Source organism: Pleurodeles waltl, chromosome 3_2 (genome assembly GCF_031143425.1).
Source record: "Pleurodeles waltl isolate 20211129_DDA chromosome 3_2, aPleWal1.hap1.20221129, whole genome shotgun sequence".
NCBI classification, from domain to species: Eukaryota; Metazoa; Chordata; class Amphibia; order Caudata; family Salamandridae; genus Pleurodeles; species Pleurodeles waltl.
This window is the reverse complement of record NC_090441.1, coordinates 36,099,002-36,126,540: the sequence shown is the minus strand read 5'-3', so window position 1 is coordinate 36,126,540 and position 27,539 is coordinate 36,099,002. Positions and strand designations below refer to the sequence as shown.

At 46.7% G+C, this 27,539-nt stretch overlaps 1 protein-coding gene across 1 annotated transcript in view; it reads left to right on the top strand.

The window, feature by feature from the left end:
• P2RX1 (purinergic receptor P2X 1) overlaps positions 1–27,539 on the top strand; it is a 450,021-nt gene that overhangs the window by 340,875 nt on the left and 81,607 nt on the right. Inside the window, exon 9 of the mRNA XM_069226686.1 lies at positions 18,260–18,350. Coding sequence (XP_069082787.1) covers positions 18,260–18,350 — 91 coding nt within the window. The remainder of the gene's footprint in view (positions 1–18,259; positions 18,351–27,539) is intronic.

The following is a 27,539-nucleotide window of genomic DNA, read 5'->3' as shown; positions in this document are numbered from 1 at the left end:
CGTCGCCTTCCTGATCGAGACTTGGATGAACCCCTCCTCAGCGCCTGACATCACCATAGCCATCCCAGACGCCTACAAGATCACCCGTAGAGACTGCTCCAACAAACCAGGAGGAGGTATCGCCATCATCCACAAGAACACCCTCAGGATCACAACCATCACTGAAGACACCCTCAGCACAGCTGAACACCTGCACTTTCAGATCCACACTGACCCAAACACCACCCTCCAAGGGACCCTCATCTACAGGTCCCCCAGCCCCGACAGCACTTCAGCAACTCCATCAACGACGTCATCAGCACACACGCTCTCACATCCACTGACTACATACTGCTCGGGGACTTAAACTTCCACCACGAGAACACCAACAATAACACCGCCACCCTGCTCAACAATCTCCCCATCCTCAGCCTCAAACAGCTTGTCACAACACCGACCTACTCCGCAGGACACACACTCAACCCTATTTTCTCCACCAGCAATCACGACTCCTTCAGCCACACAACCGAACTCCGCTGGACAGATCACCGCTGCATCCACTTCCCTTTCAAGAAACCCACAACACACCACCCCCCTCAATGGATCCCCCACCACAGTTGGAACAAGGTCACCGAAGACCAAGTTATCGCAACCCTCTCCCGGAACCCGCCCACCTACACCACCGACACTGACGCAGCTGCCCGCAACTTCAGGCAATGGATCGACACCTGTGCCAATACTCTCGCCCCGATCAAGAATCCCTCCAGCAGACTCACCAACAGAAAGGCCTTCTGGTTTACCGCCAACCTCCACGAATCTAAGCAAACCTGCCGAAGACTCAAAAGAAAGTGGTGCCAAGATCAGCCTTTAAAAACGCCATCTGCAGACACCACCAACTGAACCGCTTTCTAAGACCGAATCAACAACACACACAGCCACAAGGAGCTCTTCAACATTGTGAAGGAACTCTCCAACCCCAGCTCCAATGCCAACAACATCCTGCCATCTCAAGACCTCTGCTACTCCGTAGCCTCCTACTTCCACTGCAAGATTGCAGACATCCACGACAGCTTCAGCACCCGGACCCCCCCCGCAACAACCAACACCACAGACTCACCTCCGACCAACCTCCTGCTCTCCTGGGCCCCCATCAACGACAACGACACCATCGAAATCATGAACACCATCCACTCCGTCTCTCCATCTGACCCCTGCCCTCACCACATCCTCAACAAAGCAAGCTCCGTCATCGCACCCCAACTACAGATGATCATCAACAGCTCCTTCAAGTCCGCCACCTTCCTGGAGAGCTGGAAACATGCCGAGATCTACGCCCTCCTTAAAAATCCAAAGGAGGACCCAAAGGACCTCAAGAAATTCCGGCCTTTCACCCTGCTCCCCCTCCCAGCAAAATTCATCGAGAAGGCTGTCAACAGACAACTAACCCGCTTCCTCAAGGAGTACAGCACCCTGGACCCTTCCCAATACGGATTCCGCAGCAACCACAGTACAGAAACTGCCCTCAGCGCCGCCACCGATGACATCAGAACCATACTGGATAATGGCAAAACCATTGCCCTCATCCTCCTGGACCTCTCAGCCTCGTTCGACATCGTCTGCCACCACACCTTACGCTCACGCCTCAGCAATGCTGGAATCCACAACAGAGTCCTGGACTAGGTCACCTCCTTTCTCACAGGCAGAACCCAGAGAGTCCGCCTCCCCCATTCTGCTCGGAGGCCACCAAAATCATCTGCGGAGTACCCCCGGGTTCGTCCTTCAGCCCAACCCTTTTCAATGTCTACATGGCCCACTCGCTAACATCGCTAAATCCCACAACCTCAACATCATCTCATACGCCGACGACACCCAGCTGATCCTCTCCCTGACCAAGGACTCTGCCAAGACCAACCTCCACGAAGGAATGAAGGCCATTGCCGAATGGATGAAGAACTGCTGCCTCAAACTCAATTCCTACAAGACGGAAGTCCTCATCTTCAGCTCCACCCCCTCTGCATGGGTTGACTCCTGGTGGCCTGCCACTCTCGGAGCCGCTCCGACTCCCACCGACCACGCACATAACCTAGGATTCATCTTGTACTCCTCATTATCCATGACCCAGCAAGTCAACACCATCTCCTCCTCCTGCTTCAACACCCTCCACATGCTCCGAAAGATCTACAAATGGATCCCCACTGAAACCAGAACAGTCACCTAAGCCCTCGTAAGCAGCAAACTGGACTACGGCAAAGCCCTCTATGCAGGAACCACGGCCAAACTTCAGAAGAGGCTGCAACGCATCCAGAACTCCTCCGCACACCTTACCCTGGACTTCCCCCGCTACTGCCACATCACAGGCCATCTGAGAGACCTGCACTGGCTCCCAGTCAACAAGAGAATCACGTTCAAACTCCTCACCCACGATCAGAAAGCACTGCACAACACCGGACCAGATGGCTCTCCTACACCCCGACCCAGCATCTCCGCTCTGCCGACCTCGCCCTCGCAACTGTCCCACGCATCCGCAGAACTACAAACGGCGGCATATCATTCTTGCACCTCACCGCCAAGACGTGGAACACTCTTTCCACCCACCTGCGTCAGACCAAAGACCTCCTTACCTTCAGGAGACTTCTCAAGACCTGGCTGTTCGAGCAGTAGCAGCACCTCCTTCCCCTCCCCCACCTCACAGGTGAGTAGTGCACTTTATAAATTCCTGATTGATTGATTGATTAAATTCAATCTTTCCCTATTTGTATGAGAATGCAGGTTAAATTATTCTTATGAGCATAAACTGTTTGAAAAGTTAGGGTTGATTCAAAGAAACCTCCCACAATGTCTACATTGTTAGCTTTAGCAATATTTCCAAAATACTGGTTAATAGGCACAAAGGAAAACACAAGGTCTATATTGGAGTAGAAATATTGTATAAACTCTTGATTATACAATCGGGTTAGACTTCAACTAATTCCATAAGTTAAAGGCAGACTGAGATAGGTGATTCCTTCCTGCACTGATGAAGGGATCTGTGTACACACATAACAATCACACCTCCATAGTTTCAATGTATTCATACTGTAACCTCTAGTATACTTTTGAAAACAAATCTCCATTTGAGTCGTCAAGATGAAGCAATCTCTCATCATCATACATGGGATCTCATTTTGTATGCAACTTCTCATACACTGGTGTAACTGTGCTCTCAACTTTGTCTTTCACAGAACCACTCAAACCAACAATCAATAACATTCTCACAATCACACACTATTGCTAAACCTATGAACACATAGTTACACTTGCTCTGTTTAACTTGATCCGGATTCATGACTCGTCTAGAGTCAGACCAAAATACCAAATTCAAAATTCAAATAGCAAAATCAAAAATGTAAAGTGACTTTCATATTTTTTTTTCTTCACGTAAGCAGAGCAAAAACAAAATCAAAAATACTTTTAAGTCTTTTTGCACTTATTTACAACAGTTTTTGACCTTTCAAAAGTTCAACAAGTTTTTCTCTCCTTGCAAATGTTCAAAATCCGTACCAAAAAGTTCCAATGTATCTAGTAATACACCATCTGGCAATCACTTATTATTAGCACTTTCAGCATGTAATGTCTCTGCTTGTTGAGCGCCAACGAAATTTCAAAGTTCAGTTCAAGAGAAATTTCAAGTTCCAAAATATTCAGCTATTTCCGAATTGTCAAGACAGAAGGCAATGAATTCCTTCTCCCATTCATTAGCAGCAAAATATGTCCATTGAGGTGCTGAATACCGGCGACTTAGCACTCTTTTTCTTTTTGATCTTCTTGCTGCATTATTTTCACTTTCACTTTGATCAGATTCTTCAGCTACTTCAGCTATAGTTGGAAGCACGTCTGCTATTGGGTCTGGACTTTTTGCGGGCCACTGGTCTCCTCTCACAGTTCTTATTTCAGGCACAGCTGGATTTTCAATGTTCACTGAGCTAGCAGGAGTCAACTGACTCTGACTTGACCGTCTTGCACCTTCAATTGCTTTTGACACACTCAGCTTTCACCGGCTTGTGCAGGCTCTGTGACAGTCACTTGTCCAGTCCTCACAGTTTGGCTAACCTGGACCCCTTCTCCCACTGATTCTGACCCTAGTGGAACAGGCACTGTATGTTCAAGAAGACCTGGAATTTTGCATGTATGGCTTGCATGAACCCAATTAAGAAGACCAGCACACTTCACAGCTGTTATAGTCAGCAAAATAACCTGAATGGCCCTTTCCAGTGTTGCTCTAACCATGACTTTCTTACATGTTTCTTCAACAGAACCCGATTTCCAGGACACAAGTCGTCACACTGCTCTTCTGCAGGCTGAACAGTTGCCTCTTCAACCTGGTGAGACAAAGAGCGACCCATATCAGCTAGTTTTTTGCAATACTCCAGCACTAAGGGGGTCATTACAACCCTGGCGGTCAAAGACATTTTCAACATTACTGGGCATAAGCGGTGCAGGATTCAAAACCGCATCACTTGATGTTAACATTAGTCAGGCCGAGAACTAGCTGCTCAAAATGGGTCAAATATGCATTAGTTAGGTGTTGGGTCTATGTTTGGATCAAAAGGACCTCTACAGAATGAGCCACAAAAATGTTTAGGGGTGACCCATAATAATGCCTTCACACTGGGCTATGCTGGCACCTTTTAAAAAGCCGGGCAAAGCAGCAGCTACAGGATGCAGTATGGCAGAAAAATAAGCCACAGGTCTGTTGACTCCTACATGTCACATGCACAGCAAAACAAAGAAAAACATTTATTGTAATCAGGCATTCCCAGAGCTGGGGCTTGGCAAAGGCTTCTCTGAGCTCGGAGAAGGCTTTCATGGATATGTCATCAAATGATACAGGATCAGAAACTTCTTTGTGTTTCAATTTCAAAAATAGCTTGGACAACAATAAAAAAATTGGGATCCACTGGTGGCAGTAGCGGACCATTCCCAGAAACATTCTGCCTTCTCTCTGTGTAACAGGGGGATTAATTTGCATCATTGCTGAGATTCTCTCTTGGGACACCTTTCTTGCACCTCTCTCTGTGTGATGACCTAAGTACTTCACATCTCTCTGACAATACCGTAATTTTGCGGGGGACATTTTATGACCATTCTTACCAGGTCAACAGGGCAACGGTATCTCTTCTACAGGCTTCACGTGTGTATGATGCGACCATCAAATCACCAATGGACTGAACTACAACTGAATGAAATGACATGTTTATGGACTCTAAATTCTTTTTCAATATCTGATTAAAAATAGATGGTGACTCAGAATACCCCTGTGGAGTACCACTCTAGTACTATACACGGCTTCTGAATTTAAATGGGAACAAGAACTGGGTGCCCTTATGGAGCGGAATGGAAAAGAGTGCCGGACACAAGTCAATGACAGAGAACCATTCCACTTCAGAAGGAATCTGGAACAAAATCACTCCTGGATTTGGTACCCCTGCACAACAGGCAACAACAATCTCTCTAACCCTTCTGAAATCCATGCATTCTATGCAGTATTTTCCTTTGGGCTTCCGCAATCCTAAAATAGAAGAATTGCACAGACTTCCCATTATCTCCTTCAGGAGACCTTGCTCAACAAAATTCTCAATTGCGGGTGCAATTTCTGCAATTACTTCTGGAGCCATATTATAGGGTGCTATCCTTGGAAACACTGCATTTAGCTTTACTGTGATTTTAACTGGCTCAACACCTCTAATGAGTCGAATATCTTTCACAGGAAAATTCCAAACTTTCACCACTATTGTCTCTAGTAACTCTTCGGGCAAATCTTAAATTGTCATCATTGGGAACAACGAAATGAGAGGATATATTTCATCAATTTTGCAAGATGTTTCATCATCACCATTTTGTCTTACTGGCTATTCCACTGTGGCTGCAACTAATAGAACAATTTAATGTTCCCAATAGATCATGTCCTAACAAGCTCACAGGGCTTGAATCACGAACCATAAACTGGTGTAAGTCCTTAAATGACCCTATTTTAACTGGAATACGTTATGTAGTCAGTTTACTAAACTGCTGATTTGCTACTTCTACCACTTTAACTCTCCTTCCTGACAAGGGCATGTTTGGACAGTGGAACACATTGCTCCAGTGTCAACCAGGAAAGAAACATCATTGGCATTTATTAGCATTTACATAGAGACTGTGCTGACCCATCTCTAATAATACATCCAGTACACATTCTTCTTCTTCAGAACTGTCACTGTTATATGTTTCGAGGACTTCATCATCACCAAAATCATCACCAAAATCAGTTAACGGGTATTGTGTGATTAACTGATTCACATTTGCGTTGACTCTCTGATTCATGTTTTGCTGAGGAACCATCACTTGCTGCTGTTGCATTGGGGCTTGAGGAACCTGCATTTGCTGAGGGACTCTGTTGGGGGCCTGCATCTGTTGTACTCGAGTAGGAATAGTCACATTTTGAATTCAGGGTGTCTAGACTCTAAACTACAGAAAGCATGACATCGGCTCAAGTTCTTCATTGACTGATCATCAACCACATTACCACTACGATTTATCTGAACACCATGTCCTCTACCTCTAAACTGAGGCACGTTGTTAAACTGCTGATGCATACCGTGCATCCCACTAGTGTTCAACATCACTTGCAGACTCTGTGTTGTTGTCTGGGCAGATTTCATTTGCTTAACCGTCACTTTCTCCTTCAACTTATTCTGCTCCAATTCAGTTTTATCACTACAGTACCTAGTATACTCCAGCACTTAATCAATTGGTTTAATCTGCCAGCAAATCAAATGATTCTGAATCATGCTGCTAAGTTCAGGTTTCGATCTTTGCACAAATCTGAACTCAAAATGACCCATATCTTCTGGCTCAATAACTTCAGACCCACTATGCTGTTTGAATGCTTGCAATAATCTCTCATAATAAGCATGGATTGACTCCTTCATTTCCTGTGCTGTCCTTTCAGTCTTTTGCCAATCAACATCCTTTGGGGAAACTTTGTTCTTCAGAAACTCAATCACTTTGTAATACCCGTTCATCACCTCTTCAGATGGTGCATCTGTTACTGGACCTTTCGGTGGTTCACCAGTTGGCCAATCCACACTCCACTTGCATTCAACTGCAAATTAACTGGAACCACAATGTCAAATAATGAATTCAAATCTTCCCACAGGCATGTTGAAAGTTTCACAAACATCTTTGTTTGTTTGTACCACTCTACGGGTTTCTCCCTCAATCCCGGGTAGTCATTTATAAATGACAATATATCACTTCTGCTCCAAGGGACATGTATATAACCTTCACCTGGAATCTCTATCATTGCCTTGGCAGCATTTTTACACTCTTATCAGCTTGATTAGCCCCGACCAGAGGCAAATTCTGCTTTGCTTTCTTCTGATCTCTTTTCTTTGCCTATCTGCCTTCCCGTTTATCTAATGCTCCCCATGTTCAAATGTTCAGAATTACCTTTTTAATGTGCATTCTCATGCCAGGTAATCTCATGTTTACAATGTCTTTGATACTAAATTTTAATCTGTAACTCCGTCTCAAGGGCTTTGATTCTCTACATCCACCTCATATTTTTCAGCTAATTTTTCTAATTTCTCATAAACCAGCACGATTTATGACATCCTTGAACATGAAGTGTAATTCTTCTTCATTGTACAAATCCAATCTCTCCAGCTCAAGTGTTCCCTCAATTAATCAAAAAGCAAGAGGTAGTGGAAGTAACCTCACTGATCCAAATAACATCACAGGAAGTGACACCATGTGACCTTTTACCCTGAATGGCCATATATCATGCACAAGACCTTTTGCCTGATGAAGTCATAATCAATTACATCACTGAAGCCTACTGTATACCTCAAAGAGGAAAACGTGTAGCTAAATCACAGATAGATGCACAAAAACAGATTTAACCAACAGTCGTGGTCAGGCCCACTAGTACTAATTCATAGCAACTATAAATTGCTTATGAACTAAGACCTTTGCAATAAGTTCTCAGAATTGCTGTGCAACAAAAGCATCTCCACATGCAGCCAATTCGAACCTCAGCCTGTTGCAACTCAACTTTTTATCATGGCCAAAAAACAAACCCTGACCTCAAGAACCACCATCACCACTGTCAAAACCATTGCTACCATGAAGACCATTGACTCAGGGGTCCCGTCTGACCCTTTCCCACAAGTCTTCAGCAAAGGACTCCTGCCAATCAGTGAAGCACTAACATCCATCCTCAACACCTCCATCAACTCAGCCACAATCCTGGGTACTTGTAAACTTTTCTACTCATGTACTTCCTACCATATCTGGCAAAGGTTTTAGTAAAAGTAATCATCTATTACCTCAGCAACCATCAGCTCCTCATCACCACTCAGTCTGGATTCAGGCCCAACCACAGTACAGAAACAGCATTCATCACTGCCACAGACAACATCCACATGATCCTTGATAGAGGAGACGTGGCAGGTCTCAAACTCTTGGATCACTGTGGTGCATTTGACATGGTCTTACATCCCATCGTCATCAAGCGTCTTCATGAGATTGGCATCCAAAGACTGGTTCTCCGCTGGATCTGCTCCTTCTTAATGGATAGAACACAAGCTGCAGACTGGCACCATACTCCTCAGAAGTCCGCAAAGTCATCTGCGGCGTGCCTCAAGGTTCACCGCTCAGCCCCACCCTCTTCAATGCATAGGTGATTCCTCCGGCCAACGTCATCCATACACATGACATCTACATTCTCCTACACCGACCACATGCAATCCATCCTCTCCCTCTTGGGCAACACCCTCAACAGAAGAAAAAAGTTCACCACCTGTATGACTAAAGTCGCTAACTGAATGAAAGCCAACTGTCTCAAGCTTCAAACCAACAAGACAGACATAGTGATCTTCGGCAAGAACACCTCACCATGGGACTCCAACTGGTGGCAGGCCGAATTCACACACACATGCATACCCAACACCCATTCCAGAAACCTCAGTTTAATCATCAACAGCAAACTGGACATGAACGCACAATTCAACGCCATCACTGCATCCTGCTTCCACAACCCTAAAATGCTGAGGAAGATCTTAAAATGGCTCCAAAGCAACACTAGAAAAACTATCACTTATGCCCTAGTCACCAGCAGTTGGACTACTGGAGCACACTCAATGCTGGGATCACCAAGCAACTCACTAGAAGATTACAGACCTTCTCGAACATGGCAGCCAGACTCATCTGTACCCTCCTGCACCATATTCACATCACACCACACCTCAGGGAGCTCCACTGGCTACTGATACACAAATTCGCTCATTTCAAACTCCTCACACACACAAGGCACTACACGACTTGGGTGCAACCTATCTGAACAGTCGCATCTCCTTCCACCAACCACCCAGAAACCTCCACTCTGTAGGACTCCTACTCACACACATCCCACATATACACAGAACCAGATCAGGAGGACAGTCCTTAAGCATGGAATGCCCTCATACTCCACATTTGAGCCTGTTCCTCTCTTCATGTATCCTGCAAGAAGCTGAATTCCTGGCTTTTCAATTAACCAACCAAATATGGGCATGAGTAGACACATACACCTGCTCAGCACCGAGACACCCTTGCGGGTGATAGTGTGGTTTAAAATACACATAACATAACTTGTATCAGTTCCTATATAGTGCATGGTATTTATCAGATATACTTTATGTACTGTGGACAGGGGCGTCGCTTGGTCAGTAAGATTGGCGGAGTGGGAGTGAGCTTCAGATTTCCCAACCCAGTCTGGCATATAATGTTGAAATACATTATACAACAAGCAGGATGCATGAGAGGAGCCTAAGTGGCAGAGTAAGGGGAGCGGGATACGGATTGGTAGGGGTACTATGTAAGAGAAAACACAATATTTTGTAAAATAACCAACATTTTTGAAGACCTTCATAACAGAGGATGTGTGTGTGAGTATGTTTTTGTTAATGAATGTGTAAAAATTCCTGTCAAATCAGAAAGACACCTCACCATAACCGACTGGAAGCACCTGTACCCAACTATTTATCAGAAAATACATTTATTTGGGGAATGTAACACTCCATACCCCCTTGAAGCTATGTCCCTGACTGTGGATGCAGTATACAGATTGCACCTATACCATAAAAGTGTAGCTAAGTGTTTTTAGATGTACTGTTTTTTCTTCCTTTTTTCTCTTTTAATATGCAATAAAATAAAATGTTTTATATTTTTTAAAACTTGCCCTATGTATGTGCTATTTATGAGAAGGTTCAGCACCACCCTTTATTGCTTCAGCACTCTCACCTTTCCTGGGACTGGTGGGCTGCCAGTTCTGCCGGGGAATCTAGCACACAAAAGTAGAACCTATGGTGGCCTTGCTGAGACTTCCCAACATACCCCCTATGACAAATCTGATAACAAGAAATATTTGGGTTGCACAGGTTCACATACCACCCATTTCTTCCCCACTCTTAAGAGTGATTCACTCCCTCCACCCCCTAGAAGGGGCATAGCTTCAAGAGGGTGTTTTGGGTAATACACACCAAAATAAATGTATTCCCTATTAAATAGTGGGTACAGGTAGTCTCAGTCAGGTACAGTGAGATCAAAACTGCTCCCTCTCTCTCCTCTTCTCTCCCTCGCTCTTTCCCATTCTGTTTTGAAGGTCTTCAAATATGTTGGTTATTTAACAAAACACTGTGTTTTCTCCCACTTAATACCCCAAATAATCCACACCCTTCTCCCTTTCCACTGCTTCTTAAGCCCCCCACATGCCCTTCTTGTTGTACAATTGTATAATGTTTTATAAAAGGCTATGCCACCATAATTGTTGGAAAAATCGGAAGTTCTAACTTATCATGATATGCTCCTCACCCATGCTGTGTGTGTGTGTGTGTGCGCGTGTGCTTGTGCGTGTGAGCGCACATGTGCACATGCATGCTGATTACGGTTAATCTCCAGAGGTGCCAGCATCTTCATAATGCTTATGTACGCTGAGGTATTATAAAGTTAGCTGACATCCTGAGGCTTGATCGGAATGAAGCTCCACCCGCATGTTTCCTATCTGCTACTGCACCCTGCTTTAGACAGCTTTCACCTAGATGCAGACGCAGGTTGTACACTTTTTTTAATGCTATTTTATGTAAAGTCCATTTGCTGAGTGCACTTGTGAACCGTTTGTCACCTGTGAGGATATCCAGGCACTTGAGCTGATGAGAAGGTTGAGTTGGAGTAGTTGTGAGCCATCTAAAAGAGATCCAAGGGGTTAGTTAAAGAGCCAGGTCTTCAGCTTCTTGCAGAAGTTGAGTAGTAAGAGAGTGAGAGAGTCTGAAATTGAGAGAGTGAGAGAGTCTGAAAGAGCTCCACAGGGTAAGTTAAAGAGTCAGTGGTGAATGGTAATAGAATTTAGATGTATTAGAATTGAGAATGTTGGGAAAGAACGAGTGGCTCGTGTAGAGCACTCGTAAAGATTGGGTGGCGGTTGGAAGGTGCGGATCAACTGAAAGGTGGCTCGAATTTCTCTGGCAATAAACACATAACAAGAAACAAGTTGTGGAGGTTTTCTGGAGAACTCACAACATAATTTTGGCAACGAGGGACCTGAGCCACCTTGGGAGCCTGCTCAACCATCCCTGTTTCTGCAGATCTGGAGGCAGAGTGAACAGAGCTCTGGATGGGGGTTGAGCAAGTACCGCGAGCGGTGGAATATCTGCGACTAGTTGTGGGACTAAAGAACAAGAATTTGTTTGGTACATGGAGGTGTAGAAATACAGCGAGTACTCCGGAGCAGTGTGCGCTTATACTGTGAGTACTCTGGAGCAGTGCACGCATCAGTCAACATGCAGCCCAAGTGACCGGCTGTCTAGCTCGTGTACTCCTCACACGCGGCTTTGGACATTTCCCATGGCTACCCAATGTATGGATGGAATCTGACATTGTTACGTTACGTTTTTAAGCAACAGCATATGCAGATTTGTTCCAACGTAAAGGAGTATACATTGACAACCACACCAATACGCACAGCTTGGTGTAGTTGTGTGTCACTACATTCTTCCCATAATTTTCTAGTGTATATACGGACGGACTTTATTGTGTCACTGATATGCACAGCTGATTTATTTGACATTCAAACAGAAATTGAAGTATTTGCATGTCACTACGGTTTTATTGTATTTACTTTTTTTCGCTGACGCGCACAGTGGGTTCAATTAACATTATAACAGAAGTTGGTTTGGTCACCTTAACTGTATTCACTGGTGCAGTTAAACGTTTTCAGTAACTACAGGAGTCTTTACCATGCAGTCTGTAAATGCACCACCACCTTTTCTGTAATGACCAGGCAATACTCTTGTTTTTTGGAAACAGTGGTTAGATGCATTTGAAACTTATTTAGGGGCCATTGGGGCATCACGAGTCAGGCCTGAAAGAAAAAAAGGTTTATTGCTTCACTATCTTGGCTTAGAAGGCAGAGAGAGATTTAAGCATCTTCCGGAGCTGGTGCTTGGAGAGGAAGAATGGTTGAATGAATATCAGGAAGCTGTAAAGAAACTTACGTTAAGGTTTGACAGACAACCTAGCATAGTTGTGTTGCGTCACAAGTTCTTTAAAAGGGCACAACTACACAATGAAAATGTGTATGACTATATTAGTTCCTTAAGGAAATTGTGTTTGCAATGTCAGTTTGGGATTTTTCAAGATCAGTTGGTTAGAGATCAGTTTATTGGTCACTGTACTGACAAACACATTCAGCAGAAACTGCTCACTTTGGGGGATGCTTCTCTCGAAGAGGTGATCAAGGTAGCAAAGCGTATTGAATTGGCACAGGTCTCTCTACAGGAACTTGCATTACAACCTAAAGTAGATGAAAAGGCTAATGCTATTTCAAATTTTTTGTAAAAAAAGGGGAGGCCTGTTATGGTGATCAGGTGAGAGTGGAAAAATGTGTGGTAGTGCTGTAATGGTCGATGGGGGTCAGTGGTGGAACATGGATAAGATTGTAAAGTTACAAGAGAAGGCTCCCACAAGGACTGAATCTAGTGGGTGGGCAGAAGATTGTGTTAACAAGGGTGTTTCCGCTGATGAGTCTTGAACGCTCAATGTGCAAAAGGAGATTGCTTGTCTATTGTCATTCAGATTTGAGGATAATGTAGCAGAGATTAGGAGTGTACGCAGATGTACCCGTGAGAAATGTTTACCCTGGTAATTGAAACAAGATTTGTAGGCTTTTTTTTTTTTTAGGTAATAGGCTCAAAGTATAAAAATAAATATTTTGTAGATTATGTAATTAAGTAGGTTTGTCCTTTGTTTGTTGGTGTTTGTTCCATATTTTTCTTAGGTTATATATGTTTTCTTGTGTTTGACTTGTAAACATGTTGTATGTTTGATTAATAAGTGATATATTCATGGGATTATGTTTAAAAAAAAGGAGATAATGTTGTTATTTAGATGTATTAGAATTGAGAATTTGGGGAAAGAATGAGTGGCTCATGTTGAGGGCTCGTAAAACTTGGGTGGCGGTTGGAAGGTGCGGATCAGCTGGAAGGCGGCTCAAATTTGTCTAACAATAAACACATAACAAGAAACAAGTGGTGGAGTTTATTTGGTGAACTCACCCCACCAGGTCTTCAGCTTCTTGCAGAAGTTGAGTAGTGAGGACGAGGTCCTGATATGTTGGGGGAGGACACTCTAGGCCTTGGTGGTGATGTAGGAGAAAGAGCGACTTCCAGCTCTGCTTCCCTGAATTTGCAGAATATTTGAGAGAGAAAGAGATGTTGATCGTAGTTGTCTAGTGGGTTGGTAGAAGCGTAGGCAGTGGTTGGGGTAGGTAGGGCCAATGTTTTGGAGGGCCTTGAATGAGTGAGTGAGAAGTTTGAATTGGAAGTGTTTCAGTATGGGGAGCTGGTGGAGCTCTCTGAGGTGAGAGGTGAGGTAAGAGAGGCGGAGGATGTTCTGAATGGTCTGGAGTCTCCATGTCAGCTTTGTTAGGATTCCAGCGTAGAGTGTGTTGCCGTGATCTAGCCTGCTTGCGATGAGGGCTTAAGTCTCTGTGTGTCTGGTGTTTTGGGGTAGCCATTGAAATTCTTGTGTAGCATTCGATGAATGAGGAAGGAAGGTAATGATGGTGTTTCCTGGGATGCATGGTGATTTTATCATCCAGGATGAATCCTAGGTTTCTGGCTTTTTCTGATGGGATTGGAATGGGTCCTAGTTCAGCTGGCCACCAGGAGGAGCCCATGGTGAGCTCTTGTTTAAAAAGTTCAGACTTCTGTTTTGTCCGTGTTAAGCTTCAGGCAGTTCTTTTTCAAGTCAGCCATGCTTGTCATGCAGTATGTGAAGTTGTTTCTGGTTTTGTTGGCATTGCCTGAGATAGGATGAGCTGCGTGGCATTAGCGTAAGATATGATGTTGATTCCTCGGGCTCTTCTGATGTCTGCGAGGGGTGTGATGTAGATGTTGAAGAGTGTTGGGTTAAGAGGTGATACTTGTGAGACTCCACAGATAAGTTTCTTGGGTTCTAAGGTGTATGATGGGAGCCTGACTCTTTAAATTCTGTATGTCAGGAAGGAGGCTGTCCATTTTAGAGTTGCTCCTTGTATTCCAGGATGAGGGTGTGGTGTGAGATGGTGTTGAATGCTACAGAGACATCAAGCAGGATGAGGCTTGTGGTATCTTTGCAGTCAAGGATGGTCCAGATGTCATAGGTGGTTGCAATGAGGGTGGTTTCTGTGATGTGGTTGCTGCAGAAGCCTGATTGTGTGCTGTCCAGCGGTTGGTGATGTTCTAGATGAATGACTGAAAACATGTTTGTTGGTTGCCTTCTCCATGATTTTGGCAGGGAAAGGTAGCAGTGAGATGGGTCAGTAGTTGCTGAGTTTGCTAGGTTCAGCTGATGTTTTTTAATACAGGAGGTGATGACTTCTGTATGCTTCCAGTTGACTGGGAAGGTTGTGCATTCGACTGATGTGTTCATGATTGATGTGAGCATGGAGCTGATGGTGTATCCTCCTAAACCATAGATGTGGTGGTGGCATAGGCCAGTGGGGGCTCCCGAGTGGGTGAATTTCATAACTGTGGAAGTGTCCTCAGTAGTAAGTGGTTTCCAATCTGTTAGGTGCTTGTCCTTGCACATGGTAGTGGGCAGTTGTTGGAGGATGTCTTGTGGGTTTGTTGTAGAAGGAGTTGGAGCTTTTGTTGCAGGGTCTGATAAAGTTGTAGCGGCTGCTGGGTAGGATAATTCCTTGACAATGGTGAAGAGTTCTTTGCAATTGTTGGAGCTGTTGGAGCTGGTTTCTCCCTTCAGTGCTGTGGCTTTTTTTCTTGTTCCTTTGATTTGGTGGTGGTAGCATCTGAGCGTGGCCTTGTAGTTGTTTTGTTGAAGGTGACCTGGCTGATTCTTCAATTCCTTTCTAGGCGTTTGCAGTAGCATTTGGATTCTCTGAAGTCATCGGTGTATCAGTTGTCTTGTTTGTAGGTCCTCCTCTTTTTTGTGTGCTTGAGGGGTGCAAGGTCATCGGTGCAGTTAGATATCCATTTGTTGAAGTTTGTTGCATTGCGGTTTGGTCCTGTGGTGGGGATTGGCTGGTTGGTCTTGAGGATGGTGACCCAGTTTGCTTCAGTAATCCGTTTCCATCTGCTTCTGGTGGTGCTGGGTATGGTTGGAGTGGTGGCTGGTGGTGTGTTGATGATGAAGTGAACGATGGAGAGTGGTGAGCAGGGTGGTGTGGCTGAATTTGATCTTGTTGCCAGAGGTGAATATGGAGGGCACAGTATGTCCTACATTGTGCCTTGGACCCTGAACAAGCTGGGCGAGTCCAATGTTGTCGAGGTTTTTGAGCAGGCGAGTTAAGATCCATTGGATTATCAAAGTGAAAGTTGAGGTCGCCGAGGAAGATGGACTTCTGAGAGCTGATGGAAAGGGGCGGCACAATTTCTGTATTGGGTTTGTAGAAAGCTGGCCACAGTCTGAGACGCCTGTATGCAAGGGTTCCTATGGTGGTGGAACATGGTATCTGAACTGTCCCCAACCATCTCTGTGTAAACCAGGCAAATACATCCTACACAATTGGCTCTAGACTCTTGTCTCACTCTGGCATGCAGTAGACAGGATCCAGCTGGGTCAGGCTGTTCACCATGCCACTTTTAAGCACACACCTCATGTGAACTCATGCATTACTTAAAAAAGAGACAACACTTTTAGTTAAAGCTCTTATAGAACTAACATAAATGTGGAAGCCTACCTTTGTTCACACAAAGTGAGTTTTTTAAAAGCCACTGTTTTCTATGACTGACAGCATTACTTATGAAATAAAATTGCAATAAAAGATCACTATTAAGAAACAGTGTAGCCTTGAGCAGGGCTTTAAGTGGGATGAAAAAAGTGAGGGTGTCTCTAAGAGATTTGTGGCATAAGAAGCATAATTAGGAATCCTTTCCAAGATGTGTGACCGTATAAATAATGGTGAGTCTTAAAACACATAAACTAAAATCCTGTGCATCCCTTAGTGTACCACCCAATCAGTAGGCTGTTTTTTGTATCCAGATATATCATATACTAACAGAGATGCACCTGAAACGAGCAAAACTGTTTGGCTCTGCCAGTTCACTTAGCAGTAAGAGATAGATGATTTTGTTATGAATAATTAAATCTGAAAATGTTTCAGTTCTGAAAATATGAGATTGTGATTTAAACATTATTAAGTCACCTTGTTAGACATTCACACTCTTTTTTCCCACATCTTTCTGAAATTGTCCATCTGCATACCTCACACCTCATCTCCTTCATATTCAGCATCCTCTTTTCACTCTCTCCTGCATGTACTTCCTTGCAGCTCTTTTGCTTCGCAGACACAATGCATCTACCTAGCCATAGCCAATGCATTTTCTTTCACTTTCACCCTCTCAATATTTTGACAGCTGTATACCTCCTTCACACACTTGTATATAATCACTATTTAAGAAGTACATGCTACTATTTCTCTGGGTACTCTGCACAGGGGTCAAGGAAATAATAAGCATATATTCTGAACACCTTCTGCTCAATGGAAAGCACTGTAAAAACTTGCACTGCCTTCAGCCTCAACTCCAGGGCTGTCAATCATGGCCTATTATAATTATCTGCCCACAATCTGAACAGATCTACATGCGCAAACTTACTTGTACATTTTATAGTATGTTTAATATTTTTGGTAAGTCACAATTCATGAGTGCAAATTTCCTCTAAAGTGTAGACTTACAGGTCTGAATTCTGGGGGTGGAGTCAAAGTTATGAGTCTAGCATTACTACTGGTAATTTTAAACACGTAGGTGGAGAACTCCTCCACTGGTGGAAACCTTTCTATGGTAAAGTATAGACTCTGTAAAACAGTTTATTAAATATCAACCAAAAAAATATGAAAAATAGTATTTTAAATATGTTATATATATTTATTTTCAGTATAGAACAAAAGAAAAAAATGCTATAGCACTAATAACTTAATTTTGAAATAGATAGTTAATTTAAATATCATTAAATTAAAACTATTTTATAAAAGTTTTACTTGAAAAACAATCCCTCCTGAACTATAGTTATGAGTATTTACTATATATTAAAAACAAAATAAATTGATAACAAAATAATTGCATTTCTTTTTAAAACATTTTTTAAATTCACAATGGTTATTAAAATATTTTATAATAATATATTGTTTACTATTCATATATAATTGTTATCATTAAATTAAATTGACAAATGTTTTTAAAACTTTGAAATAAATTAATGTATTTTAACATTATTTCTGATTTAACGTTCTTTTAAGTCCTTGCCTTCATTTTTTCCTTGGGAGGGTGTTGCAGTACCAGTGGTTGGCCATGTGTGGTGCTAGACTTATTCTAGGTCTGAGGTGAAGTACATGTATAACTGTTTTGCATGTTTTTTGGCTGTAGAGACTTTACAACTGCATTTGTTAATAGGAGTGGGCTTATTCTTTCATGGGTGGGTGTAAGACCTTCCATAAACCCTTCCCTAAACACTTCCTTACTCCTCCCTAACCCCTCCCATTTTTGCATAGTCCCCATTTTCCAAAATACTTACATAAAGAGGTCTATGTAATACTGAATGGGGGTGTGTGGGACCTTTGGAGATGACGCAATGCTCTCAGTGGTTAAACAATGGTAAGCTACATGTTAGGAACTGCAGGGTTGTTGCCTACTTTATGTTATTGCATCGTTGTGTACAAAAGATTTTAGTCTGAAAAGCCTTTCCATGTGCATATCTCATATAACATGGTTCATGTTTCTCCTCAAAGGTACGCCAGATACTATATAGAAAACGATGTCAGCATGCGAAACTTATACAAGGTTTTTGGAATTCGCTTTGATGTTATGGTGAGCGGAGAGGTAAGAAAAGGATTGTTCTTTCTGACGTCTTTTACTCTAGTTTTTAGACTTGAGAAGAATAATTGATATATTTTAAATATTTCATTAACAACTTAAACCCTATGTTAGACTACTGTGGTAAGACTACATTTGCAACAGGGATATGTCGTTATTGGGTCACTATAGATGTGTACTGTTCTGCAGATGTGAATCAATTATATTATTAGTAATTCATGTAAGAGTAATTCTGTCAATAAAATGAATATTGCAACCAAAAAGACTGGTGATAATATTAGTGAACAACACGGAGAACAAACCAGCAATGACCTAGTTATTCCTGATCATTTCTGTCTGGTACATAAATCTGTCAATACCCGGTGGTAACTTAATGACTGCATACAGTTGTTAACACTAGATTTAGGCCCTCGTTACAACCATGGCGGTCGGTGTTAAAGCGGCAGTAAGACCACCAACAGGCCGGCGGCAAAAAAAATGGAATCACGACCATGGTGGAAACCGCCAACATAGACAGCCACTTTAACACTCCGACCACCACGGCAGTACAAACACCCCGGCGGTCACTGCCAACAGACAGGCGGAAGACAATGTACCGCCCACCCTATCACAACCCGGCAATCCGCCACCTTTCCCGGGGCGGAACCAACACGAATAAAAACACGGTGGAAACAGGACTTGGAAGGGAAAACACTCACCTCTCCACATCCCACGAGGAACCAGGACGCCATGGAGCCAGCACTCCAGATACTCCCTGCGATTCTTTTCCTGCTCCTCTATCACGAGCACCAAAGACGCTGACGGCGACCACGGTGAGTACTGCACCTACAACACAGGGGAGGGGGAGGGAAAAGAGAGTGACACACACATGCAACATGCAAAACCCCCACCCTCACCCAAAATACCATACACACAAATGCATGCAGCAACATTACATATACACCCCCCCACCCCCCTTCAATAACACAAGGACAAAAGGAATTGATTTGAACGAATGTAATCAATACAAATCAGATAGTGCAATTTAAAAAATCAGTATATACAAATATGTACACCAACTACACAAGTCCGGATATTACTCAAACATCGTCCGTGGATCAGAGTCCCAAAATGCAGGGGCAAAGCCCACACATGACACCAGACTTCAAACGGAGAGAACACTGCAGGGGCACCAGATCGAAATGAAACAGGCACCTCAGGGGGCACCTCAGCCTGATGAATGCACGAAGCCACTGCTGTATCCTGGGGAGTGCAAAGCCACAGTATCTCAAGTCTCTCCAGTGGGTGGGTTGCCCACTGCTATATCCTGGGGAGTGCAAAGCCACAGTCTCTCAAGTCTCTCCAGTGGGTGGGTTGCCCACTGCTTTATCCTGGGGAGTGCAAAGCCACAGTCTCTCAAGTCTCTCCAGTGGGTGGGTTGCCCACTGCTTTATCCTGGGGAGTGCAAAGCCACAGTCTCTCAAGTGGATAACAGTCTCCACTGGTTCTGGAGGGGGCTTGGTGCCCAGAGTGCTTTATCCTGCCAAGGACTGAGGTAGTGGATGCCTTTCTCCACTGGTTCTGGAGGGGTCTTGGTGCCCAGAGTGCTTCATCCTGCCAAGGACTGAGGTAGTGGATGTATCTCTCCACTGGTTCTGGAGGGGGCTTGGTGCCCAGAGTGCTTCATCCTGCCAAGGACTGAGGTAGTGGATGCCTTTCTCCACTGAAAGTCGTGCATCATGGAAGCTGGCCAGGCTCCTGGAACTGACCACCAGCCTCGGACGACTGACCACTGGGGATGGCAGCCATGTCTGTGGTGGTGCCACAGGCGCAGGATGTTGCGGGGTCGCTGGTGGTGCTTGCGGCGGGGTCAGTCGCAGCGGTGCTGGCGGTGGCCTCTGTGGCATTGGTGCTGGTGGTGGGCTCTGTGGTGGCGGTGCTTGCGGCGGCCTCTGTGGCATCGGGGCTGGTGGCGGCCTCTGTGGCGGCGGTGCTTGCGGTGGGCTCTGTAGCGGTGTTGCTGGTGGCAGGCTCTGTGGTGGCAGTGCTGGCGGCGGGCTCTGTGGCAGCGGTGCTGGTGGCGGCCTCTGTGGCGGCGGTGCTGGTGGCGGGCTCAGTGACTGCGGTGCTGGTGGCGAGCTCAGTGACTGCGGTGCTGGTGGCGGCCTCAATGACAGCGGTGCTGGTGGCGGTGCAGGTGGCGGTCTTCTCCGCCGTACAGGTTGCCGTCGGCGTGGACAGAAGGTGTGACACTGGTCCAATTGTCGGTGCCACCATGCCCTCTCCTGACCTGCCCTTTATTTTCGGGCCCTTCCCCACCTTGGATGGTGGCGCAGCTGTCTTGCCACCATCCCCTTTTGTTTTCCCTGAGCCCTTGGTGGCGGGTGTTTTCTGCTTCTCCCTCTGGGATGTGGGCAACTTTTTAACTTTTGCAGGTGGCGGAATGTCCTTGCCCTCGCTCTGTGGCACACTGACAGCCCTGTTGGTTGGCGCACTCCAATAGCCCGCAGTTGCTGGCACCACTGTGCCTGGTGATGTGGTGGCTGAGGTGCTGGGTTGCTGGGTTGGGACCTGGAAAGCCTGGCGCTAGGGGACAGATGGGGGGGGAGGTGAAAGGAAGAGGACAATATTAGCCAGGAAAAGGTTTTTTGGACACACTGGGACGGGTAGATGGAGGGGTTTGGGAGTGGAGGAAGAGGTAGTGGTTGTAGGAGGTGTACGCTTGCTGAATTTGGGTGAAGGTGCATGGGCTGCAGGCTGTTGTGAGGTGGATGGCTGTTGGGTGGGTGTTATCCTGCGTTTATGTACTTTGGGAGGAGGGTTCACAGACACACTGGGAGAGGACACAGGGGATGTGTGAATGGTAGTGGGGGTGGTGAGTGCACCTGAGCGGTGTGTGGTGATGGGCGTGCTGGTGATGGAGGTAGTGGCTGAGGATGTACTGCATGCAGGTGTGAGTGGAGACAAAACTGGGAGGGAGGAGGGAGACATGGAGGAGGGGGACACAGTGGCGGCAGTGTTATGTCTGCATGGGTATGATGCTTGTGTGAGTGCCTGTGGGATGTGTGGTGCTTATGTTTGCCTGAGCCACCCTTGTGTGTGGAGGTGTGTGCATGCTGGTCAGATGGTGTCCTTGGGATAGGCTGAGGTACAGGGAATTGGGTCTGGGTGAAGGAAGTTGGAGGGGGGAGGCTGGACACAGGGACAATGGCTGCCATCAGTGCTGAGGCCAGAGCCTGAAATGCTCTCTGTTGGGCTGCCTGCCCAGAATGAATGTCCTCCAGGTATGCATTTGTTTGTTGCAAATGCCTCTCAACACCCTGGATGGTATTCACAATGGTAGATTGCCCAACATTGAGGGATCCCAGGAGGTCAATAGCCTCCTCACTGAGGGCTGCAGGGCTGACTGGGGCAGGGCCTGAGGTGCCTGGGGCGAAGGAGATGCCCACCCTCCTGGGTGAGCGGCCACAGGACACACACTGAGGGTCTGCTGGGAGGGCGGTGCTGGTGGGGGGGTGGCGGCTGTACCTGTTGATGCGGTGGGCACAGAGGGGCCCGCCACCGCCAGGGAGCTCACTTCAGAGGAGGAGTCGCTGTCGCTGCTGTCACCTCCTGTCCCCGCCGTGGAGCTCCCCTCGCCCTCCGTCCCACTGGTGGCTTCAGACTCCGTTGTCTCGCCCTCCAGGGCCAAGTGGGATGCAGCTCCCTCCTGCTCCGGTGCCACTGCTCCTCCGCCTGATGATGCTATTGCACACAAGAACAGGGAGACCTCAAAAAGGGGGGGAGACAGAAGAAAGACATGTTCAGTGCACGCAATGCCACTACCGCTGGCAGACACTACAGACACACCAGCCCTCTGCACTACGCCATGCACTTATAGTTCCTAGTTAATTCACAGGGCCATGGGGTACAAGGCCTATGCCCGATTGCTTCACACATGGAAGTCACAGGAGCCTGACTAGGTGTAGATGGCTATTAGCACTGGTGGGGTTGGGGTGCCACATAGCCTGCCTCACAAAGGGACATTGCCTACAAAGCTCGCCCTGGCCTAGGGGAACCCACTGCCCACCTCCCCCACCCAGACACCTCGTAATGCGTGCAGAGTCAGATGGATGTGACTGTACTCACCCCCTTGTGGCTGCTGTGATGCCCTCAAGCGCCCATCCAACTCTGGATACGCCACCACCAGGATCCGGAACATCAGGGGGGTCATGGTGCGACGGGCACCCCTCCCACGTTGGGAGGCCATCCCCAGCTGGGCCTCCGCCGTCTTCTTGCTCAAGCGGCGAATGTCCTCCCATCTTTTCCGGCAGTGGGTGCTCCGTCTTTGGTGGACCCTCAGGGTCCGGACGTCCTTGGCCATGGCACGCCAAATATCCTTCTTCTGGTGGGCGCTGACCTACAGGTATAGTACAGGGGACAAAAAAAACTTTAACTGTCCGGACCGTCACAGTCATTGGCCCACGTTCCCACCCTTGCCCTGATGCACATACACTCACGGTCCGCTCATGCAGGGCTCAGTCCCCCCCCCATGTATCTTCCATCCACACCACTCCAAACAGGCATTGGCCATGCAGCATGCTCACAGTGTACTTGTCTGGAGGACCGTAGAGTAGCATGTACTGGGGGAGGACCCCATCCACTAACTTCTCCACCTCCTCCGAAGTGAAGGCAGTGGCCCTTTCTCAGAGAAACATGAGCCATCGTCGCTTCCAGACTGAGGTCTCAAGTGAGTGTTCAGATAGAAAATGGCGGTCACGTCCGCAGCAGTGCGTACTGTCACCACCGGAGTACATCGTCATTGGCTCCTGGGACCCATAGGGCCCAATGTCAACCAATGCAGGATTGCTCTGCGGTCTTCGACTGACTACTTCGATGGTGTTACCTCATATCCCCTTGTCCCACCTTACAGGTCAGGCAGCCGCCATTTCAGGGGGCCACATGGCATTAATAATAACTGTGTCACACCTATCTTGGCCTTGCATACACACAGTAACAGGCACATTGCCGATTAACAAATGTGTGCAAATGACAGTTTGTGATACCTCAGTGTTGGCTGACTGCTCGCTGTTCTCCTCCATAGGGCACGTCCGCTGGGGCAGGTGATGAGATGGCGGCATCCTCCGGTGTACAGACCACTTGTGGACCTGTCGACAATGGAAGCCAGACACATCATTATCACCTACCGAATTGATCATGCCACAATCCTGGAACTGTGTGCCCAGTTGGAGCCAGACCTGATTTCAGCTATCCGCCATCCTACAGGAATCCCCCCTCTAGTGCAGGTCCTGTCAGTACTCCATTTCCTGGCAAGTGGGTCTTTTCAAACAACAGTGGCCATTGCATCAGGGATGTCCCAGTCTATATTCTCAAACGTGTTGTCCAGAGTGTTGTCTTCCCTGCTGAAACACATGCGCAGCTACATCGTTTTCCCTCAGGTGGAGGATTTGCCCACAGTAAAAGGTGACTTCTATGCCCTGGGACTTATCCCCAACATCATAGGTGCCATTGATGGGGCACATGTGGCATTGGTAACCCCGCAGGAGTGAACAGGTGTACAGAAACAGGAAGAACTACCATTCTATGAATGTGCAGATGGTGTGTTTGGCTGACCGTACATCTCCCATGTGAACATCATGTTTCCAGGCTCAGTGCATGGCACTTACATTTTGAGGAATAGCAGCATCCCTTATGTGATAGGGCAACTTCAGAGGCACAGTGTGTGGCTAATAGGCGAGGACAAGGACCCTATACCGTGTGAATCATTGTCTGGGTCTGGGGTTGTCCCTAAGGGTTAGTGTGTGCCTAACAGTTGTCCCTCGACATTTGCAGGTGCCTCTGGGTACCCAAACCTGTCATGGCTACTGACCCCAGTGAGAAATCCCAGGACAAGGGCAGAGGAACGCTACAATGAGGCACATGGGCGAACTAGGAGGATTATAGAAAGAACCTTCAGCCTCCTGAAGGCCGGGTTCTGGTGCCTCCATATGACAGGTGGTTCTCTCTACTACTCACCGAAGAAGGTGTGCCAGATCATCATGGCCTGCTGTATGCTGCACAACCTGGTTTTGCAACGACAGGTGCCTTTTCCGCAGGAGGATGGTCCAGCTGGAGGTCTTGTGGCAGCTGTGGAGCCTGTGGACAGTGAAGAAGAAGAGGCAGAAGAAGAGGATCTCGACAACAGAAACAACGTTATCCAGCAATACTTCCAGTGAGACACAGGTAAGAAGATATCACTGCCTCACACATCTCATACAATTGTTTGACCTATCATAAGTCTGTCACTTTTACCCAGTGTATGGACCCTGACTTGCCACTTTGCCTTTCCATTTAACAGATATGGGTCCCAATATGTGCCCACTGCTATATTACCTCATGGACTAGAGCTGTGTTACATCGGTATGTTGACAATAAAATTGACATTGCTATATTCCATAGTTATTGTAAATACACATTTGTGAAAGCACAGACTGATTGTTTTGTGATTCAAGGGTGTCTATTTTTGTGAAAATAAGTGGCGGGGTTTTAAAATGGGCAGGGGTGATGGTGGAGGAATGTCCATAGCAGAGTCCAGTCTATTTGTTTCACAGGTGCATTGTCCAAAGGGGCATAGGAAGTGGAACTAGGGCAGTTTCAGGATGGACAGGGTGACAAAGTGGAACAGAAGGATGACATTCATGGGGGTCTCATTTCCTGGTGGGGGTCTTGGCATTGTTCTCTGTCTTGTTCCTGGATCTCAGGGACCGTTTGCTGGGTGGTTCTCCATCTGCAGGGGGTGGGGTGCTGGTGTCGTGGTCCTGTGGCGGTGCCTCCTGTCCACTAGCGTCGGCTGAGGTGGTGGGCTGTTCATCATCCAGGCTAGTGTCAGGGGCCCCTTGTTGTGCCACAGGGTCCCTCCTGGTGTTGACAAGGTCCTTCAGCACCCCTACAAAGGTGACCAGGGTCGTGTTGATGGACTTGAGTTCCTCCCTGATCCCCAGATAGTGTTCCTCCTGCAGCTGCTGGGTCTCCTGAAAGTTGGCCAGTATCATTGCCATCGTCTCCTCGGAATGATGGTACGCTCCCATGATGTTGGAGAGGGCCTCATGAAGAGTGGGTTCCCTGGACCTGTCCTCCCCCTGTCGCACAGCTGTCCTCCCAGTTCCCCTGTTTTCTTGTGCCTCTGTCCCCTGAACCGTGTGCCCACTGCCACTGCCCCCAGGTCCCTGATTTTCTTGGCGTGGTGGACACACTGCTGCTTGACGTGTCTTGGGGACAGAGGGATGGGCCTGCTGGGTGGGTGCTGTGATGGTGTTTCCTGAGGGGGAGGCTCTGTGGTGGCATGTGCCAGTGTCAGGGGAACCGACTGTCCCGAGGTCCCAGATTGGCCGGACTGGTCATCTTGATCCAGTTGGACAGAGCTGCTGTCATCACTGTGGGCCTCTTCTGTGGGGGGAGTGGACATGTCTGGAACCTCCTGTCCGGTGATGTTGGGTAGGGGTCCTGCAGGGGTGTAAAGGCATGATTATTGCATCTGTGTGTGCCATCGTGTGCAATTGGTGAGTGACCCTGTACTCCAGTGCTTGCATTCTTGTCTAGGACCTTGTGTGATAATTGGTTTGGGGTCTGTGTGGGTATCTGTTGTGGACATGCTTTGGTGATCGGTGTCCATGCTTCGGTGTTGCATGCAGGGCTTGGTGTTGGGATGTGTGGGTTGTGATAGTGGGACATTTGTGAGGTGCTGGAGTGATGGGGGTGAGGGTGAGGGTGAGGGTAAGGGTATGTGATAGCATGCATGTAGCGTGGGGGATGTTATAGTTAAGAGTTGACTTACCAGAGTCCAGTCCTCCTGCTACTCCTGTGAGGCCCTCAGGATGCAGTATAAACAAGACTTGCTCCTCCCATGTTGTTAGTTGTGGGAGTGGAGGTGGGGGTCCGCCGCTAGTCCTCTGTACTGCAATCTGGTGTCTTGAGACCACGGAACGCACCTTTCCCCATGGGTCGCTCCACCTCTTCCGGATGTCATCCCTACTTCTTGGATGCTGTCCCACTGTGTTGACCCTGTTGACGATTCTGCGCCATCGCTCCATCTTCCTTGCAATGGAGGTGTGCTGCACCTGTGATCTGAATAGCTGTGGCTCTGCCCGGACGATTTCCTCCACCATGACCCTGAGCTCCTCCTCAGAGAACCTGGGGTGTCGTTGAGGTGCCATGATATGGTGTGGGTGATGTGTGAGGTGGTGTTGGTTGTGATGTGTGAGGGGATGTGTTTGTGTGTGTTGTCTGAGGTGTGTGGATGTTGTGTGAGTGATAGTGTTGTGTGCCTGTGGATGCTAGTGTTGTTTCTGGTGGTGTCTCTCTCTGGCCTTCTTTCTCAATTTTGGTAGTAAGTGTTTTTGGGTGATGTGGGTGTGTGTTTTATATTGGATTGGGTGTGTGGGAGTGGTGTGTGTATGTGTATCAAGTGTGTGTATTTGGAATTGTCCAATGTGGTTGTGTTTTGTAAGTGTTTTGTGTATTTTGAGCGCGGCGGTGTGTACCGCCAATGGAATAACGCGGTTGAAAGACCGCTGTGTGGATTCATGGGTCATGATACTGTGGGCGTATTCCTGTTGGCGTGAGGGTGTCGGATTTGTTATCGCCAGTTTATCACTGACCTTTGGTGTGGCAGACTTGTGTGGGTGTCTGGATTTTGGCGGATTCCAAGCTGTGGGTTGTAATAGCTGTAGCGGAATTCCGCCGCTGCAGCGGTGTGTTGGCGGTCTTCTGCACGGCGGTAAGCGGGATTTACCGCCAATGTTGTAATGAGGGCCTTAGTGCTTTTTTAAAATGAAAGCCTCGTTTAGGTTTCTGGCAGAGTAGCTGAACCATTGAAACTTGGCAGTTTATGCACCTCGCCACGGTTGAGGATCCAACGGTGTAACTAGAGTAGTGAAGGGTGTTATATTGTGTGTTCTGTCAGAATGTTACTATGTCATAGCGTCTGTAGAATGTTACGGTTTGAATGTGCGAGGATTCTACTATCTGGTGAAGAGACGAGCAGGAGGTGTGAAGTGCTGGCGGAGGCTGGGATGTTTCTCCTGTATTAGCTTGACTACGTGTATTAACAAATAAAAGAAGAGATCCTGTCTTCACCTTCACCGAGAGTCTCGTGTGGAATTACTTTAATGTAACACTGGCAACGAGAGAGTCTTATCTACGTGCCTCATCTCGGACAATCTGCCTGAGGAAAACATC